Source organism: Tinamus guttatus, unplaced genomic scaffold, assembly GCF_059628265.1.
Source record: "Tinamus guttatus ecotype Peru unplaced genomic scaffold, ASM5962826v1 Tinamus_guttatus_pri_ptg000288l, whole genome shotgun sequence".
In the NCBI taxonomy this organism is placed as follows: domain Eukaryota; kingdom Metazoa; phylum Chordata; class Aves; order Tinamiformes; family Tinamidae; genus Tinamus; species Tinamus guttatus.
This window is the reverse complement of record NW_028288822.1, coordinates 2958469-2978138: the sequence shown is the minus strand read 5'-3', so window position 1 is coordinate 2978138 and position 19670 is coordinate 2958469. Positions and strand designations below refer to the sequence as shown.

General features: G+C 40.3%; 1 protein-coding gene across 1 annotated transcript in view; it reads left to right on the top strand.

Annotated features, from left to right (window-relative positions):
• The window catches only part of AFG2A (AAA ATPase AFG2A), a 175370-nt gene that overhangs the window by 7638 nt on the left and 148062 nt on the right, over positions 1-19670 (top strand). The window contains exons 6-10 of the mRNA XM_088527670.1: positions 530-659; positions 1290-1346; positions 2194-2317; positions 3236-3491; positions 15850-16004. Coding sequence (XP_088383796.1) covers positions 530-659; positions 1290-1346; positions 2194-2317; positions 3236-3491; positions 15850-16004 — 722 coding nt within the window. The remainder of the gene's footprint in view (positions 1-529; positions 660-1289; positions 1347-2193; positions 2318-3235; positions 3492-15849; positions 16005-19670) is intronic.

Here is a 19670-nt window from a genome sequence, read left to right as displayed (position 1 = left end):
GATGCAGTTAATTGTACATGCTCAAATGAAGCCTGAAGTGTATTTGAACTTTTTTGAACTGTTGAAGGGAAATGGTTTTCTGACGTTGGAAATTTACAATGATGGTGCTGTAAGAGTCTTGGATAATAAAGTATATTCATGAACATTGGGTACTCAGTCCTTTTTTTTTTTTTTTTTTTGAATAAATCATATGGAAAATGATTATGTTAGGCTACTGAAAGGGACGGTAATTTAGATGGTTGCCCTTTGGACAGAATCAGTTGGACTGTAGAGGACATCTCAATTGGACTGTAGAGGACAGTAATGTAGATGCGTGTGGAACGGTGAATGTTTCTTGCAGCGAGCTCTTCCCATTGGAGACATACTGTTTTATCAAAGTGACATGTTGGTTGAAGACATTTCTGCTGAGGTCAAGTTATAATAAAAAATAACTGCGGGGCAGTGAAATGTGCAAGTGCAGCTTGTTCAGCTGGGCGTTTAGCACAAATAACTTTTTCTTCTCTGTTTGTGTGCATGTGCGTGCCTGAAGGAATCCCCCCTCCTAGAGGAGTGCTGCTACATGGCCCTCCAGGAACTGGGAAGACTATGATTGCCAAGGCTGTTGCAAATGAGGTTGGCGCTCACGTTACCGTTATTAACGGTCCTGAAATAATAAGCAAGTAAGTCCACTCATTTTATTTTAATTAATGTTATAAATACATTTGCCTGAAACCTGTACTGGCATCTGCTCACTGCATATCCGGCATTCCCCTGTGTATAAAGGGTTGTGGGCTATCCGTGCGAGAGTCAAAAATAGGTGGGAAAGGCCTCCCTGAAGGGCTTACATTTCTTGTAATAGAAGTGGTTCATTCGATTTGGCTTGGAAATTTGTGCAAGGCATGCACTAAAATTAAAAAAAAGAGGGGGGGAGGACCTTAAACTGTATCTGTAACTGCATCTGAGTCATTTCTGCCACCAGAGTGGCTTGCTCGTTAAAACGTAAGAAATGGAAAGATGAAACTGGGAACTCATTTGTCTTTGTTATATGAAAATACAGAGTGTTGGTAACTCAGAAGTGTGCTCTTCTCTGTAATTTTTTTGCTGTCTGCAAAATGGTGTGTGCCCCATCCTACCTAAATTTCTTGTTTTGGTGGAAATAAAGATTATTTTAGCTTTGCTGTGCTTCATAAATTCACTGGAGACTTTGGAAGGAAGGGCTACAGTGTTTCGGGACACAAGAACAGTAGTTTTCCAGATTGTCTGGGAAATACAAAAACATGTTTCTGATTAAAATATTTTAATTATTACAGATTTTATGGAGAATCTGAATCAAGATTACGTCAGATATTTGCTGAAGCTTCTTTGCGGTATAGTCTTTTACAAAATTATATTTATACTTGCTTATTTGCAGTATTGGTTCCAGTGTTAATATTTTTAAAAGAAAAAAAATTTGCAAGAATCTTGGAATTGTGCTTTTCTCCTGCAGAGGTTTTTAAAAAGGAAGTACACTTATTCATATACAGCTTAGCCAAAAGGAAGACAAAATTCTAGTATGCCTGTTAAATGCTTCTGGGCATTATCTCATTTAAGGACTTGTTGCAGATGGTGCCAAATCACGAGGTCTGTATTGTTAGTGTGTTGTACACTTGCTTAACAGAAGCACTAGCCAGAGTTTCACCTGGTTCTGGATTTTCCTGCCTGTTTTCTCTTTAGAGAGGAATGTAGAGGTGTGCTGTGATTTGAAAGCTAGCTCTAAGTAAATATTGGCACTAGGTGTAGCATGCCTCAAATATTGTGGAGGCAATCTACTTTAGTGGTCAGGACAAAGCTTCCAGGTCATTGTTACTTGTAATACATTAGCAAAAGGCTGTCATTTCCTGTGTCTGGAAAGATGGCAAATAAAACACTGCCTTTTTAGCTATGAAATTTGTGTATTTAGTGTCTAGTCTTTGAGAGAGTCATAGAAAAATAGCTCTGCAGGTCATCATAAAGACTTTAGTTGTATAAGTAGAATATTGGTAATTTCAATTGTCTTTCGAACAGTGTCATATTCAAGCTGGAAACTTTTAAGTTGCTTAATGGAGTGGGATGCTTGTTGATTTTATTTTAAGGATATTTCCCTTAAACAGCTCTGCAAATGTTTGCCTTAATGTTTAAAATCCTTCTCAGCACCTTATTTTCCTCCCTTTTTTTTTTCTTTTTTTTTTTTATCAGTCGCCCTTCCATTATATTTATAGATGAGTTGGATGCACTCTGCCCAAAGAGAGAAGGGGCTCAGAATGAAGTCGAGAAGAGAGTTGTAGCTTCGCTGCTGACATTAATGGATGGCATTGGCTCCGTAAGTAGACCATATTGAGGCGATGTGTATAGGGACTAGAAGAGCACGATAAATTCACTTCTATTGTGTAACTGATTTTAAGTGTGTCACATTGGTGAAATGAAGGTGAATAATAGGTGAAACTAAACTGAATAGAACTGCAGGAGACCTCCCAGCTGATTTTATGTAACTTATGTAACTTAGTTGAAAAAGCATAGCTTGAGGACATTGATTAGAATTTTTGACCTTGGTCTTCCTGTAGAATAGCTCTTCTTCCATTACCTCCTGCTGGTTTGATATATTAAGTGGTTTGTTTCCCAACTTTGTTTATTCAAGACCTATTGCTACCTTTTATTCTTATGGCAACACTGTTTTCCAGCTTACACAGTTTCTTTCCTCAGGTACAGGGAAGTTTCAGTTACTGAGGCTAGTCATAGCTCCTCTAATGCTCTGTATGTCCACACTAAAGCCTTAGTTCTTGGAGAATCCTTTGCAAGAGAGGCTGTCTGTTTTCCTGGTTGTTCCTGTTGATTTTAGTTAGAATTCTTCTTTTCTAAGTACACTTTTCTGTGAACTGGTACCCTCAGATAACCTGCACAAAAGTGAAGGGAGAGACTTGTGCCTAAAAGGTGCCGAAAGGGAGGAAAGCAGGAGACAGCGGGATGAAAAGCTTCTGGGACATACCCATATGTACACATAGCCCACCACTACATGTGCACTATCCCTGCATGTGTGCTCTCTGTGCTGAACTGCACGGGTGATTAGCTTGGCAGGGATCTCTTTTTACAATTATGAAAAGTTTTCTGGGTGTCTTTAGAAGAAGCATTGGGATTTCATAGTCCTGTGGTAACTGAAAAGTGAGCAGGAAGTATGTTTATAAACTGTGGGAGATTTAATCCTCTCTTTGAATTAATATTTTCCATTGTTTGGTCTCTTCAGGAGGGCAGTGAGGGGCAGCTCCTGGTGCTTGGAGCCACTAATCGTCCTCATGCACTGGATGCAGCCCTGCGCAGACCTGGGCGTTTTGATAAAGAAATAGAAATTGGGATTCCTAATGGCCAGGACCGGCTGGACATACTCCAAAAGCTTCTTAAGAAGGTTCCTCATTCGCTCACAGCAGCAGAGTTGGCACAACTGGCCGATAACGCGCATGGATACGTGGGTGCAGACCTAGCAGCCTTGTGCAAGGAGGCAGGTAAGAGTCCGTGTGTCTTGTTCAGGATCTTTTACACGTTACTGTTAGTCTTATCATTTAGGTGAAAAAGGAAAAAGTCCACGATCTATACTAGTAACTTCTGAAAGAATGAGTTGTGTCAAAGAAAACATAACCAGATGTGGAATATGAGGAATTCTGATCTGTCTCCTCCTTTGTTAACTTGAAAAGCAGTTTTATGAGTATTAATGAATTAACTGGAGATGAATAACCCTGGGGAATCTCATGTACCATCTGTGTCATACTAAAGAGCTGGAAGTCTCTCAGTTCACCGACAGCGTAGTGATTTAACTGAACTCCCTTAGTTTTCTTGCTGTAGACTCTAGAGCCTACCCCTTCTCCACAAAGCCTTGAGTTGCTGGAGTTAGACAGCTTGTCCTACAGACACTAATTCTCAAGGTGTTCAGACTATGGGCCTGACTAGCGTTTATCGTGTCTCTCCTTGGCTTTTTGTGCCTGTATTTCATTTGCTTGCGAAATAGGAACTTGTGAGAGGAATTCTGCAGTGGAGCTAGGATGCAGCCCAAGTAGGTGCCCTGAGCCAGGACTGCAAGGCATCCCGTAGGCTCCTGTGTAGCCCAGAGGAATTATCCATGGCTCATACAGCGAAGGTTCGGCATGTTCCAGGGAATGCTTAAACACAAGGTCGCTTCTGTTGTTGTTGGATGAAAGATTAAAAGTAGATCTATCAATTCGTACTTTTTGCTAGAATGGATCTATGCAGTTTTAGTGTTAACCTTAAATCTACCCACAAGCAGCCTTTTAAAACAGTCTAGTCAAAATATGACCCTTCATTTCTGCTTATGCATATTTTCTCCCTTGTAGTTGGCACATATGTTTGCTGTATGTGTTGCTTGCTTTTATTTCCTTTGGCACTGGGACAGCTTCCTCTGGCAATGGCACAGTGCACAGTTAATTCTTGCATTAGAATTCATTGCTAAGATGACACAAGTTTTATTAGGGGTGATGGCACTTGGAATGGGATGGATTTTACTTGCCAGTTTCCAGAATTTTTAAGGGATTATTCTCACACATGAATTTGTGGACTTCTGTATTAAGAAGAAAAAACGTGTGGGCTACAGTAATAGTTCTCTGTTAATTTAGTTTGTTAGTTTCTTTTTGAAAGAAATATGTACAAGGAACATCAAAAATCAGACTGCATGACTATTTTTCTTCCTCTTTTTTAAGTCCATCAGCCAGTCCAGTCAGTCAAAGACTTTGAATAGTGAACACTTAATTCTTATAATCAAAATTTTCATTTCAGTGAAAAAATGTGATTTGAATTCCACATTGATTCTGTGACTTTGCTCACTTCATTATCCAGCTGTAAACAGCTAATACATCTAATGCATTTACCCACGTTATGAGGACCTCTAGAAAATAAGTTCTCAGTGTTGTATAAATAGAACATTATGCCTTTCCCTCAGTATTATGCAAACCCAAAGCAACTACGGGACAAGTACCAGTGTCCACCTGCAGGATGCAGTGTTATCTGGGGGCTTTGCGTCCTAAGGCAGTGTGCCTTGCACTGACACAACCCAGAGGTCTCCTCTCCATTAACCTTCTTTGAGAAGGTCTGAATTCATGCTGGTAAATTTCACTGTCATTTATTAACTAGGAGCGACCTCTGCCGGGGAAAATGCAGTTCTACTCCTTCAATTCTTTGCAGCTTAGGTGTATTTTCCTTTCTCAAAAAGTTGTGAAAGTCTTACATAAATGAAATTTCACTCTCTCATGTTTGAGAAGCATTTGCCAGGAGCATTCTTTTTTATGACTGAGTTCTTGAAATCTGCTTTTTAAATTAAATTTTCACCATCGTTCAAAATATTCCCACTTGAATGGGGGTTAAAGTTGAAAAGATTTGCTTTCGTGAAGCAATATTTCTCCCCAACAGAGCAAGGGTCTTCCATATGGCAAATTTTCCAGTGTTTTGTCTAGTCTGGTTCCATGTCCTAAGCAATGGGTTTCTATTACTTCCCTGAAGAAACTGCTCCCATGGGCCAAGATGGCTTTCTGTCCAGGAATGCTCTCTCATGCTCAGCCTAAATTCTCCTTGTTTAGTTTTATGTTACTACTTCTATTTACATCCTTGTGTAACACATTCACTCTCCCGCTTTACTGTTTACACCCTTCAGATATCTGTAGGCTGTTCTCATGTCCCTTACCTCCTCATTCATTACTTAGCCAAGCTATAAATATTTAGCTCTTCTAATCTCACATTATAAATAAATCTTTCCTGCCTTCTGAGAACTTCTGCAGATTTTCTCTGAACTCCCTCCAGTTTGTCAATAGCCTTTTGGTACTGCAGTGCTCAGAATCGAACATGTGTGTATTTCACAGACATTATATACATAACAACATAAACATGCAATGTACGTAACAATACAGACATGTAGCTAAGACTGCCAGTGCCCACAATGCTTGGTGTTTAGAAAATTCTGAGTTAAAAGTGTTTTCATAAATTTTAAGGTTAATTTCTGTTTTAACGCATGATGAAATCAGGTGGTTAAGTACAGGTTAAACCTGGAGATTAATGTAAAAGTGAAAACTGTGAGCCCAGAAATACATGTTCATTTTTTAGCACAAGATTATTGTTGCTTGTCAGTGGTGTTGCAGTAGAGGACTCTCAAGTCCTGGTTGCCTTACATGTATCTTTAGTTACTTCATTGGTGGCTGGAAAGCCAGAAAGAGTTTACAAGCTAGATATGTTTGTGTGCTTAATCACAGATTTAGGTTATTTCTAAAGGATTTTTCCTTCATTTAAGCTGCATTTTTATTTCTTTTTTTTCATATGCATGTATTTATTTCATATGTACTTCTTATATAAAGCAAGGATAATAACTATAACACAGTATGTGATATGATAATTGCAGGGCTATGATAGGCAAACTTTGACCTTGTCATCTGTAGTTCAGCTTCCTGAGATACTCCATTCTAAAAGCTTTTGTGCTTGTTCGAAGTTCTGAAGAACTTCAGTTTAATGAAAACTACGTAACTATTGTAGAGTTGACACTTGGAACTGTTGTCTCCTTTGAGCAAGCATTGCGCAGTGATACTTCTGGAGTCAGGCAGGCGTGTTTTCTATCCTGCTCAGCCACTCTCTGTGTTTTCGTGGAAGTCATTCAAGGGTTTTAGGAGTCTTAAATGTTCAGTCTGCCCTAAATGTTTTAGGCTCCCCTGTATGTGGTATGCACAGAGCTACAGTGGTGTGTGCACTGCTGTGAGCAAGGAGAAGGGGCAGGGGTGAGGAACCTGGAGAATCTGTGTCCTGCTTTTCCAAGCAGGGCTACAACCACACCACCTGTGTGGGCATAGATAGATGAACATAATTGTAAGTCAGGGGTGCTTTTATTCGACCTTTTGTCTTTTTAACACACTAGTGGATTTTTCTTTCGATTCTTCCTTTTCCTCCGCTAAGGATGGCCTTAACTTTCTAAAAAACGAAACCTCAAAATAACATGGCCGTGTTTATAGGAGAGCGGCCAGGTATTGTGAAGCTTGCAGTATTGGCATAACGGTTGACAGCAGGGTGACTGGCAACAGCTCTGTATGTATTTTTCAGCCTTAATTGTTGGGCAAAGTACTTGTATCCTATCTTATACGTCAGGCAAGATATTGTTTGTCTTCTTTCTAAATAATTCAGAGACTGCTTGTGATCAGTCTGGCAGAATTAAACTGGTATTTCTAGCAAGTGTCCCTGGTGTAGGTGCACTGCTTAATACTAATATACCTAGTCTCTGTTTACAATTACATTTTTATAATGATTGAATTGGAGAAACTAGGATTTGCTCATTTGCTATGTTACTTCGCTGCTTAGCAATGTTTGCTTGTAATTTCCAGTTTCTGCATGTTGCAACCTCTTATAATCTTTCATATTGATTTACAGCATAACAGGGAAAACCTGTAGACACTTTGGACACTGGACCATATCCTGTGAATATCAGCTTATGATGAACTGCTTGTGGGCTACTGTCCCTCTAGGGCCTCATGTGCACAAAACTTTGACAAGAAAACACATTAATTATGTGTGTAGCCAAGAAAAGAATGTTATTAACACTGGAAGGAAGTTTCCGTGTCCTAAGCAGTTGAGTAGACTACCTTTTAGCGTGAACAGCTGAATTCTGAATTGCTTGATCTCAGACAGACATGCTGATGAGAAAATAGATTGTGCTGTATCCTTTCATATAATGGCAGTATTTCTATTCCTCTGGGATGTCACTGCTTCTGCTCTAATTAGTTGGCCACACAGTCTTTTATTAATTCTCTAAAAAATTATAATGGTTTTAATTTAACAACAAAGATAAGCACTGCACTTTTTTGGAAAAACATATGAAATGTTAATTATGTAGCAGGGACATGAATGGTATAAACTGTACTGAATGTTAGAAGATGCTTAGCAACAAAGGTTTCCAAATATAGCAATTTATTATAAACTTATCCTTCTATGGCTGCCTGTAGCATTTCAAGAGGGTGAATATAAATATAGCTTGATTTCTTCAAGAAGTGAGTTCAGTCATATTGTTTACAGAAAAAGGAAGTATTTGCTTTGTAACTCTTAGAATTTATCTTGAACATCCTTGTTCATTAGACATTATTTCAGTGTGCTGATATAAAACACTTGGACTGTGATAAGATAGCATCATGAGGAAAGGAAGAACAAATGGCTTTGTTTAAATAGTGGTCTCTCTTGCAGTAACATCTAATTGGTTCCAGTAAGGATGCTGCGTTGCAACTTTGAGACTTCTGTGAAAGAAGCACTAGTAATCCTGCTGTTTCGCACTGAAGTTCTATAAATTCTGATTGTTGCACAGTTAGAGGTACCTCCTTGCTTAGCCTTGAGGATTGTATTGATTGACTTGAGCTGCCTGTTATCTAAAATGTTAAAGAAATAGGAAACTGAGCCTATGTCTTTGGTTAGTATAAATCAGCATTACTCTGTTGCATGTCTTATGTCATCTTTCTCTTATCCTCATAGTTTTAAGAGTTGTCTAGATTAAAAATCCAGTTGTCTGTGATATTTCTTGGACTCTTTTGTTGGGACCCTTACCCTTTGATAAGAATGTGACCAGGATGAAGAGTCTTTAAGCTGTTTCATCTATAGCACTGACTGTACGTAGGTGTTAGATCTGTAAGCATAGAAATTATCTAGGAGGATACTTTATTTAGTGTTTAATGAAGCTGGGAAACTCTTTGTGGTTTCTTTTATAACCCAAAAGGGGATTTCTGAATTCCACATTGAAAAACAGGAATATTTTTCTTATACCTGAATCCTTTTGCATTAGCAAGAAACAGTAACAACAAAACCCTGCTATGCAGTCAAAGGGTTCCTAGCTTTTTGTGTTTGTTTGTTTGTTTTCCTGATAAGGAATGGGGAAATAAATATCCCTGAAATCCAGCAGTATCTTTTTCTTAGCTCTGTGGGTTTTTTCCTGTGGCTCCTGGACTTCAGTGGAGTGGGAAAAGTGAACCCCTTGGGCCAGCGTGGTTAGTGGCGACTAGCTGTGCATCCTCCGGACCAGCTTCTTGCTGCTCTTCCAGTTACACAGGCATTGCATTCAGCGTGCACCTTCCCAGCTTGGTGTTTCAGGTACGAGCTCTTGATTTCAGCTTGTTGATGGTCTTGATGATGGAGCCTAGTGTTAAGGCATGAAGAATATGCTTTATTTCAATCGAGAAATTTCAGAACAAAATTTGACCCTTTTCAAGACTATTTAGACCAGAATTTTGCTTGGAGGTAGACTGTAAATGTAAATATTTTCCTTGGAGTATATTCTTAAATGTAGGAGCGTGCATTGAGACACAGTCGAATGCGCACATTTAGATAAAGGCAGTGGGAGTGCTTGTTTTATAAGATATTTTTTAAATTTTGTTTTCAATTTAGCTGATTGGAATGACAGATGTTCAAGGGAAGGCCTTATCTGACATGTTATAGTTAGTATTTTCAGATACTTCCCAAATTAATGTGCCTACTTTTATATATTTACTTTGTAGCATGAAAAAAAAATATTGACCTATTCCTGCATTCTTCAACTGAATACTGGTTCCCATGGGCCTCTTGCCTTTCTGTAAATAGGTCATGTAGAAAACACATGTTTTGTGGGGAATATTAATGTCTAGGATCAGATAGTCAATGTCTAAAAAATATCCTTATGAAACTCAGAGACAGACTTTTGCAGAAATAGTAAAACACTGGACTTCAAAAAACTCTGATAGCACCAGACATAGGATAGAAGTAAAACTTCAAATTATTATTTTTTTATTGGGATGTTTTGAGTTCTGGAATTTTTGTCACTATGTTGTGTCTGCCTGCATTTTTCTGGTTTTTATGCATAGGTCTCTTTAGCGTAAATTGTCAATGATGCTCTGTTTAAAAGTGGTTCTTAGTATCTTTTCTTATATGGTGTTGCATACACCTTAATTTACTGTATAACAATACAGAGACAATCCAATTCCCATCTTCAGGGCTTGCTAATTTTAGTTTACTGCTGTGTTGGATCTTTAATGTAAAAGTTGTTTTTAAACTGAAGCAATTGCCCTACTTTGCCATCATAACAGGTTATGAGCAAATGTGTCTTTGCTCGCACGCACTCCTACAAAGCAATGTGGCTTTTTTTTGGCCTTAGACTGCAACATATGTTTTGGGTTGTTTGTTAGAGCACTGACTCCGCATGACGGCTTTTATGCAGAAGTGGTTACATCTGGATACTGCTGCATGGCTAGAGGGAACACGTTTGAGAGGGGAAGGAATGTGTCCACCTTCTTCCTGTCTCTGGGATCACTTGCACTGTTTCTCAGTCTTTATTTTCCTCCCTCCTAATGTCTTGTGGGACAAAGAGAAAATGGGAATTAGTTTTTTAGAGTTACTATCTCATGAGTTGAAACCACTTTAAATATTTTCTCAAGGTTCCACAAAGGGACTTGCTATTTTAGTCAGATTCTCAGGCCTTTACTTAGGATGTTCCGGTGAGATTTTAAAACTTCTGAATAGAAATTTTGTTTTTCTTTCCTGTGCCTTTGCACATGCCTAATGTACAGACATTTCCTTAGTCTGTCTGTCTTTGTACCTAAATCTGGGAGTCCAGTTGATGTCAGTAACAGCTCCAAGTTGCCCCCACAGGAGTGGCATGTTAGTGACTGTGTAGCTGCTCGGATTTTGCTTCACTCGTGGGCTTGAGCTTCTCTGCATGCGGAGTTGAACAAGAGCTGTGTGCCAGACAAAGTTATTTCTGCAGAAACAGAAGAAATTCTCAGCTGTTCATGCATAGCAATTTTGAATGGACAAAAAAAGTTTAACCAAAACTGTACTATTTAAAGACACTCTGTAGTCCACTGTCTTTTAAATCATCCTGTAGCTTTATTGTTTCCTGCAATAATCTAAGTTCCTTGCTCTGTGTTGACTTTAAAGGTTTCTGCGCATATAAGAACTGCGGACTTTGTCCTGACATTTAATTTCTGTTGGGAAGGGTTTAGCAAATCTGTGGATTTTCTTCTCTATGATACAATCTACTTTACACTGAGTCACTCAACTGGCATTCGGGTAATGGCAGAGTATCCTGTGGACTTGCACACTTCCTTCGTCTTTCCCCATGTTTTTGCAAAGGTTTCCTCCTCCTGCCAGTTGATGCAGGATAACTGTGATCTGCACGTCAGTGGTACTTTGTTCCAGGGACAGAACTCACATTCACTACTGTCTTCCTGGCGTTCAGGTCTCACAGATGATTCAGGCATGGTTCCTCATGTAATCATGTTTATGTTATTCTCTGTTTTCTTTTTCATAATATGTCTAATTTTTATGGTGTCAGATCTTTTTCAGATGGCAATTCATTTGATACAATCACCTGTGTTTCTAGATTCAGCTATCTTTTGAGTGTTAGCATTTATTTGCTTAGTTCTAATCAGATTTTGTCTAGTCAGTTGGTTTACTCAGAAATTCTTAAAATGACTATGAAATGGTAACTAGAAATACTGTCACTCTGATGTGCTTTATATGCCTTCATTGTCACTATCTTAGGATAAATGGTGAGTAAAAAAGAAATTCTGAAAATGTGGTTCCTCCTTTCTTCCTTTCCTTCCCCTGCTGTACCTCACAGCAACTTTTAGGCAGTCCTGTAGACATGTTCCAGCAAATGCTGGAGCCCTTTGCAAAGGGCTATAAATCTTGCATCTAATCCCCACAGTAGACTAGTGCTCAGGTTAGCTGAGTGCATTTGCAATGTTATGGTTACAGGGGCTTTAAGGGCATTATCTTTCCTGTGCAAACGCTATATAAAAGTTCTTCGAGGGTCTTCCCATATAGTTCTGGCAGCTAAAAGATGGATTGTAGAATACAGTTTTAACAGCAGAAGTGTACGGGGTTATGCTTCTTGATAGATTTTCTCAGTGGGCAGACATGTTACATAGAGATTAAACTGAGAGTTTAAAAATAAACTGATTTAAAAAATATGTTTATGGCATTCTCGTCCAAGGATGTTTTTCCACTTCTTGGTAAATTTCGTAGTGTGTCCGTTCCCAAACTCTCATTGAAAAACTGGCCAAATTGTAGCAGCTTCTTAGGATGCAAGTGGAAATACAGGTCTGAGTTTGTCAGCTTTGGCAGCTATCGTTCTTGCCTCTCATCTGAGGAAAACCTGCTGTGCTCTATAAGCATCAAGTGCTTCTCCAGGCTCCTGTGCCTTCTTTTCCCCACAAAGTAAAGAACTTCTACAGAAGTGCATCGCTGCTCTCCTTCTGTGTCAATGGTGGTTGCTCTTTTTACTGGCTGGTGCTCTGTCATTGCGATGGGTCCAAGACTTGGTTCATGGACCTGCCTGGGATGCAGGACTGTCTGAGCAGATGGGAGCTGTTTCGCTCAGTTCATTTCCTTCTATGTGGAGCATACTCTGTTTATGAAGCCTGGTGTGTATATACGTTCAGTGCCTGCAGTGGATGCGTGCTGTTGTTTACAGCAGTGTGTAATCAGCCAGACGCAGCAGCGGAGGAGAGCCTGTGTTTGGGCCCCGACGTTGGTGCCTGTGACGCAGCGAGCCCCCTCCTCGCCGAGCTGCGAGCAGGGCAGGCGGCCGCCTCGCGCCGGGGACGCGGCGTGCGGCCTCGGCTCGCCGCTTCCGCTGCGCCAGGCAGGCAGCAGCAGCTGCTGAGGTAGAGCACACGCTTGCCAGGCTGGAACAAATTGTTTATTTTCCATTGTTTGTAATCACGCAGAACTTATTATGGTTGTTTCTTTTTGTTTTCTTTTTTTACTGCTTTTTTTTTCCATTCCTACTCGCTGCACTGAGAGCCAGTTGTTTGCTCTTGCAAGCGCTGCCTTCGGAGTGACGCTTGTGTCATACACAGGATAGTCCCAGGGACCAGGCATGTGTCCCTTTACTCGAAACGGACATAGCTGTGTGCTTTGACCACAGGGCAGGCTGGCTACATCCCTCGCCCAGGACTCTTGCTGCAGTAAAACGCAGTGCAAGGTACTGCCGCTGGGCCTCGTCTATCAGTGCTGCCTGGCTGCTGCCACTCCTTCCTCCTTTGGGAGTTTATAGCACCTGAAAAGGAGCAAGCAAGGCTCAAGCAAACGCTCTGCTCTGAGTCAGCGCATGACAGGGGCGTTTGTTCAAAACAAAACATTCCTGTGCTAAAGAGATGCCCAGCTGCTAAGCTGAGATGCTTAATGCTTTCTGAGGTACCATGTCTGAATCTTCAGTTTATCTCTGTTATAATTTATGTAGTGATAAAGCCAAAGTTTGCTGTAAGGTTTACCTCCCTTGCTTCTGCATGTTTTGTACTCAACCCTGCATTATTATTATTATTATTATTATTATTATTATTATTATTATTATTATTATTATTTTTGTATTAAGTCTATCTTTCAGTGTCTCAAGGCAAGGATGTGATTTTTGCCCCTCTCAGGCAAACGGCCATCCATATTCTTCCCCTGTTAACAGGACTTTTCCCCCTCCCTCTGGTTAGAGGTCAATTTGAAGTGCAGGAAAGAATGATTATGATAACAGGAGGAAACAGGAAGAATCGTGCTTTCTTTTTCAATCTGTTTTTTATTGTTGTTTTAATGTAAAACATTGTTTCAATTAAATGCTGACCCGTGCAGCGGTGTGTGCATGCACATGCCGAAATGAATTCAGGCTTTGTTTGGAAAGCTGTGACCTCCTGATTCCTGGTTTGGATCAAGCTGCTGCGTATTGAGCGCACTACTGGTGACTGAAATTTCACCCGCATGCTCCAAGTAGCCCCAGCAGCAACAGTCCTTGAGAGCGGTGTTCTCTCTGGCATTTTTATGTGGTGGTGGTCTCTCTGTGCTTTTTAAAATAAACTTGTTTCTTTTAAGAATTGCTCATGTAACAAGAAGAGGGGAAAAAAAAGTAGCTGTGACATGATTAGAATATATCTAGCAGGCTTTATATTAAGCTCGGACCTGAAGGGACAGAGAGCTCTATCAGCTACTTGCTTTCTCTGTGACCAAGTCTAAAACCATGTTACTTACTCTTTGATATACTTTTTGTTCAATGAGAGTGCCATAGGAACTGATTTCACCAAAAACAAACTTCAGGGCTCAAGTTTTCCCCCTCTCCCAAAAATGTTTACTGCCACGATGCTAGAAGAAACATGCTCAGTTTGTTGGTTACTTGGAGGTAAATGTTAAATCTGTGAGGATGAATCAGTGTCTTCTTGCTTAAGCTTTTTGTTCTGTTTAAAATAAACTGTTTTGGAGGAAGGAAAGGAGGGGGGAAGAGGGGAGGAAGAATGATGAAAATTGTCTGGGATGTTAAAATGAGTCAGTTACACTTTATATTTGTCCTCTGGTGGCTAGGTTTTCATTTTTCTCCTCAGCCTCCTGGAATGTTTTTATTTATATATCTTATTAGTTCTGGATGTTTCGCACAGGGGGAAACATGAATTACAAACCTTTTTTTCATTATTGTATTAAGAGCCTGGGTATTGAATGCAGGTGCTCGGCCTCTGTCGTAATTGGCAGTTTCTGGAGAGACACCAGCTGTACCGGTTCGCCAGGGAGGTATTGGATCTCTTCACACGTTGTATTTATTGTAGGAAATGCAGAATTCCTGTCATTGTCAGGAACCATGTAGGGCTGCATCTACAGGGACCTCCATAGAAAAAAACAGTAACCTCTGGAAGTTGACACCGTGTCTGTGCTCGTTGTGCTCTTGTGTAGCACTAGCTGATGTTTTGTTTGGCTAAATATAGCCAGCATTTAATAAATATTTGTCCTTTAATGGTCATGCATGAGAAATTGCTATCATAGTAACTGCCTCATTTTCTGTAGAGCATGGCAGATTATGTTACATATCTGCATGTGTGTGTGTGGTATCCAGACGTGTGTGTTTAGGATATAGGATGTATGTGCTATATAGGATTATACTCATCATGTATTAATATCCCAAATCATATATTTATGTTCTAGTTCATAGAGAAAGGTTGGAAACAGACTTATGTCCAAATTTTATTAGGCCCTAAAAGGCATAATGATATAGTGGGAAAACTGTGACGCTTCTGGGCATTTTAGATGATTGGGAATGAAGTTCCCTTTTTTGCAGGAGGCATAGGAGATTGCAGGTGGCACTTAGTGCTGCCAGGACAGTGTGGATGTATTAAAAGTGCAAGTGGGTGGGACTTCTGAAGCTTCTGAAGGATTGAATTATAGGGGGAAGCTAGGAATTAGTATTAAAATTTATAGGTATTGTAAATGAGTGATTTTTGCCAAACAAAAAAAGAAGGCAGAACATCTGGCTGTGTATATTGGAAAAATGTAATCACTGAAAGGAAAGAAGAGCTGTTCAGTGTTGAAAAGCATTGTAAAAGCCAGGCAGTAATATTTTTCTTGATAAAAAACATGTCCCGTTATTTTATTAGTTAGCAAAGTACTGTCCTGGTGAAAGTAACAGAAATCTCATCAGCAGCATCCTTGTAAGAGCAAGTTGGAAAACACGGTCGTGATCATAGAGGAATGGGCAAGGGTTGGAAGCGTCTTGAATGAATTTAACACCTGCTTCAAATACTTGTTATCCTCCTTCCTTTTGTGTGGTTTAAAATAAGTTTAAAGAACTTCATAGACATTTGCTGTATTTCGACTGTTAGCCTAATTTCAGGGAATGCAGGGATCAAGCTCTTTCTTTCTGTATTTTGGAGTTATATTTTTTCTGTAATCATAAAATCCTTTTTTTCTTGCTCTCTCCTCAGGAATACCCTGTAAGATCAGAAACCTCTTTCAATATGATTTACTTCCCAGCGCTGCGGAGTGTTTTCACGCTGCACACTTGGTGTTTTGGGGAAGCGGGACGAAGTCTTCTTCACGTTCTTCTGTTTGGTGTTTTACCAGGTTTGCACGCGCTGCGGCGCGCGCTGGGGGCCAGAGCTGAGCGGCTGGATCACGAGGTGGCCGGCTCGGTGCGGATTGCTTTCCAGGACTTCCTGCAGGCCGCCAAGGAGGTCAGGCCCAGCGCCATGAGGGAGGTGGCAGTTGATGTGCCAAAGGTAAGTTATTTTTTGCGGCGCGCTAGCAACCTTTAGAGCCACAGCAAGAGTGGCAGTAGGGCATTGAGACGCCCCACCAAAAGTGATTCCCTTTCTAAAGTGAAAGTACCAAGTTGCTAAAAAGTTTTGTGCATCATCTCTTCTGTTGACATAGTACTTTATTTAGAATTCTACAGACCCAGTTACCAAAGCTTAAGTTCTTAATGCTTGCAAAAGCGTTGGTAGTGCAGGAGTGCATCTTCTACCCTGTAGCTGTTAGTGATGAGTGGGTTAATGAAGTAAAAAAGGTAAGGTGGTTGCTCAAAGCAGAACCTTGAATAGCTACTTAAGTTGGAGCCTTTTGTTAAGCAGACACGAATTCAAGTAGAAACCAAGTGTTAGTGTTTTTAAGAAAAGCGTATTGAAACAAAGCTGTATTCAAAGCATATTGAAACTGTGAAGAGACTCACTGGTGTGATTTTATGTGGAGCGTGCAGTTCATACTGCTGTGACCTGGGTGGCTGTCTTTCTGTGGCCGGATGTCTAACAAGTGAGATTATATGGTTTTAATTTAGGGCAGAAATAGATGGTGTAGGCAGGTTATTGCTGCTGAGCAGTGATCCTGTTAGAAACTGTCATTACATCAACATTACATTAACAGTGCCTGCTTCAGTCATATTTATCCCGCTCCTCTGTTCTGTAAGAGGAATACAGCAGTTCATGGAGGCACACCATAAACTGGACCAGGGAACTGATCTGCTTTAAGAAAAGTTGGAAAACATCGTAGGTAATCTTAGTAAATCTTCACTCTGCAAGCAGTTGTGCCAGCTCCCCAAGCTCCCTGACTGCTGGAAAAAAGTTTCACATCTCATTGCATGAAGACGAGTCATCTGGGAGTTGACTTTTACCATTAGAAGTCCTTATTCCCAAACTAAAGCAAAGAGAAATAAAATTCATGAACAGGATGCTGCATATAGCTAGCTCGGGGGTCACACTAGGCTTGTTAAAAGTTTACACTGTGCAGTGCAGTGCTGGGTGGAAATGCCTGTGCTGGCCCCCAGACAGCTTTCCCTGGAAATGGAGTAGTGGCATCAATGTCCTCCCAGGCTAATTAGTTGTGCTGGGAGTCAGAAGTGCTAATTCTTTTGTCGCTTGCTGTGCTACTGGTTCTTGGATTCATGCCACCGCTGCTGTGCTGAGCCTTTTAGATGTACCAGCGCATTCGGAGTTGGACGGAGTGCTGCTGAACAGTGTAATTTAGACACATATAATTGACTTGCTCAAGATCGCAGGGAATCTGTGATAGGGAATTCAATCCTGGTCTACATACAATTCAGGCTAGTCTTGCCTGAACCCTCCTGCTAGAGGCATTGTTGAGTTTAAAGTTGAGCTGAGTTTAAAGTTGAACGTAAGTGTAGGAGTCTACAGATTTATTCAAAAAGCGTGCCCTCCCGTATCACCCATCATAGGGGTGCTGATGTTCAATCAATTTAAGCTCAATTTAATTTAATTAGTTTAAACTCAATTTAAGATTAAATTAATTTAAGCTCAATTTTGAGCTGCACATCTGTCAGCCTCAAAACATGTCACCTCTACATGCTGAGAAGCAGCCTGATTATCTAGTAATACCTGGCAGAGCTGTCTGTGAAAGTTGGAGCAGTGCACGCTCTGGGTGTCCCTGCTGGAGCAGGGGGGTTGGACTAGATGATCTCTAGAGGTCCCTTCCAGCCTTAACCATTCTGTGATTCTGTGTGATTCTGTAAGGGCTCCAGCCTTGTCACCCACCAAGGCTAATTGCTGAGTTGCCCTTGATATTCAGGGTGGGGAGTTGCCTTAAGTCGGATCAAGTCCATGGGATTGTGGCAGGAGCTTGGTATCGCTGACGCTGCAGCTGGCTGCGGCAAAAAGAATTAAACCAATCCATTTGTGATTGTTGTTATTAAACTTTGGGTAGCATAGTGTTATTATTCATGTTATTGTATGTATTTATGTTATTATTAGCAAATAAATATATCTTATTTTCACATATTCTTATTGTCAAAGTGCCAGTCCTTAGCATTTAATATGCTGTTATCCAGAGGATTTACATGGCTGATTTGTTGTTTGGAACATGGCTTGCAGAAGAAAATGTAACAGTTTCCAATTCTGTGGATACCTTTTGTTTTATTTTTTTTTAAGGAAGATATGCAGTATTTTACGTTGTGTGCGTCTAATACTGACTTTTAGCTATGCCTTAATCTAATTTTACAGATTCAGTTTTGCGTCTCTGGTTAAAGCTGCATGTTTAACTGCTGTGGTTAGAGCTGTGTGCCTGACTGATTGCTCTAACATTTGCAGTTAAGCAGATGCTGAAGTTCTGGGTTTCACTGCAGACTGCGTAGCTGAGAAGCCAAATGAATGCAGTCATGGGGCAAGTAATTTGTCCCATCATCCTGGGGCACTGAGATTGTCTCCTCAACCGCTTTGATGATGTTGCGTCTCAGTGTCCATTTCCCCAGCACCTGTTAGGAAGCCTTTAAAATTACTTGCTTGTCCCAGAACTGGTACTAACATTAGCTGCAATTTCTGTAACGAGTTGTTCCTCTTTACTACTTTTCCCCTCTTTCAGTAGTGCCCATGGACTTGGGCCACTTTTCCATTCAGTACTTTATTATTTGGCTGTTGCCCAAGGTGTACTGTGATGCATTATTTATGTGCTCTGCAGTAATTTACACCAACAAAAACTGCCATACTTGTGTCACTTGTTGCATTCATATTAGAATATAAAAACTATGGTTGGAGGGAAGAAGAAAAAAAAGAAAAAGCTAGCATGAACTAGACAGGTTGTCTAAGGAAACCTGGATTCGTGAAACTTACTTTTTGTATTATTATTTTTTCCCCTGGCTACTTATCTGCATGCCCCTTAGTTTACATGTCTTGTGCTGCTATATCTCCAAATACCTTCTGTCTGTAAGCCTGCTACCCTCTACCCCAGAAGCTGTTGAGCTAGACAGGCAATTTTGCGGGTATGCTGACTGTAACACCGTTTCTTATCTAAAACACCCTTGCTAAAAATAACTTCAAGCATGAAGTAAATGATTAATTATAGGATTTTTTCCAAACAGAAGATGAGAGTCTGAACTACATTAACAATACATTAATGATCTTTTGTATCATGAACTCCCAGTTGTTTAGTCAATACGGAGATTGCTCTCTGAGATCTGCCGGATTTTGAGTAGGCTGTAAGGAAAACCTAGTGTTCAAATCTTTTTTCACTTTTCAGCTCTTAGATTTTAGAGCTCATTGCTTGTCTGTTTAGGAGACTCGAGAGCTAAATTGCTCTGTTGCATTCTGTTGTCTTTTTACTTTAAAGCCTGGAGCAACTTCCTCTGTTGTGCATGTACTTGGGGTAGTAGCTAAAGCATAAGAAGAAGCTATGAGAGAAGTGAGTCGGTTGGGTGGCCTTGTAAAAGTCACCTCATTTCATAGAGTCTCAGGATATTTGATAACCTTTACAGACTGCTTTGCAGCCTGCTTCTGACAAATACTCTTATGACAAGCTAGTTATTATTTTTTATTAATGCACCCTTTAGCTGATTTGCAACACGTGTTGCGTTGCCCTGTGCTTGAAGACTCATGGCAATCACCTGCATTATATGGATAGTGGAAAAGCTGTCTCTAGCACGTCTTGAGCTGTTTTTGTGTTGC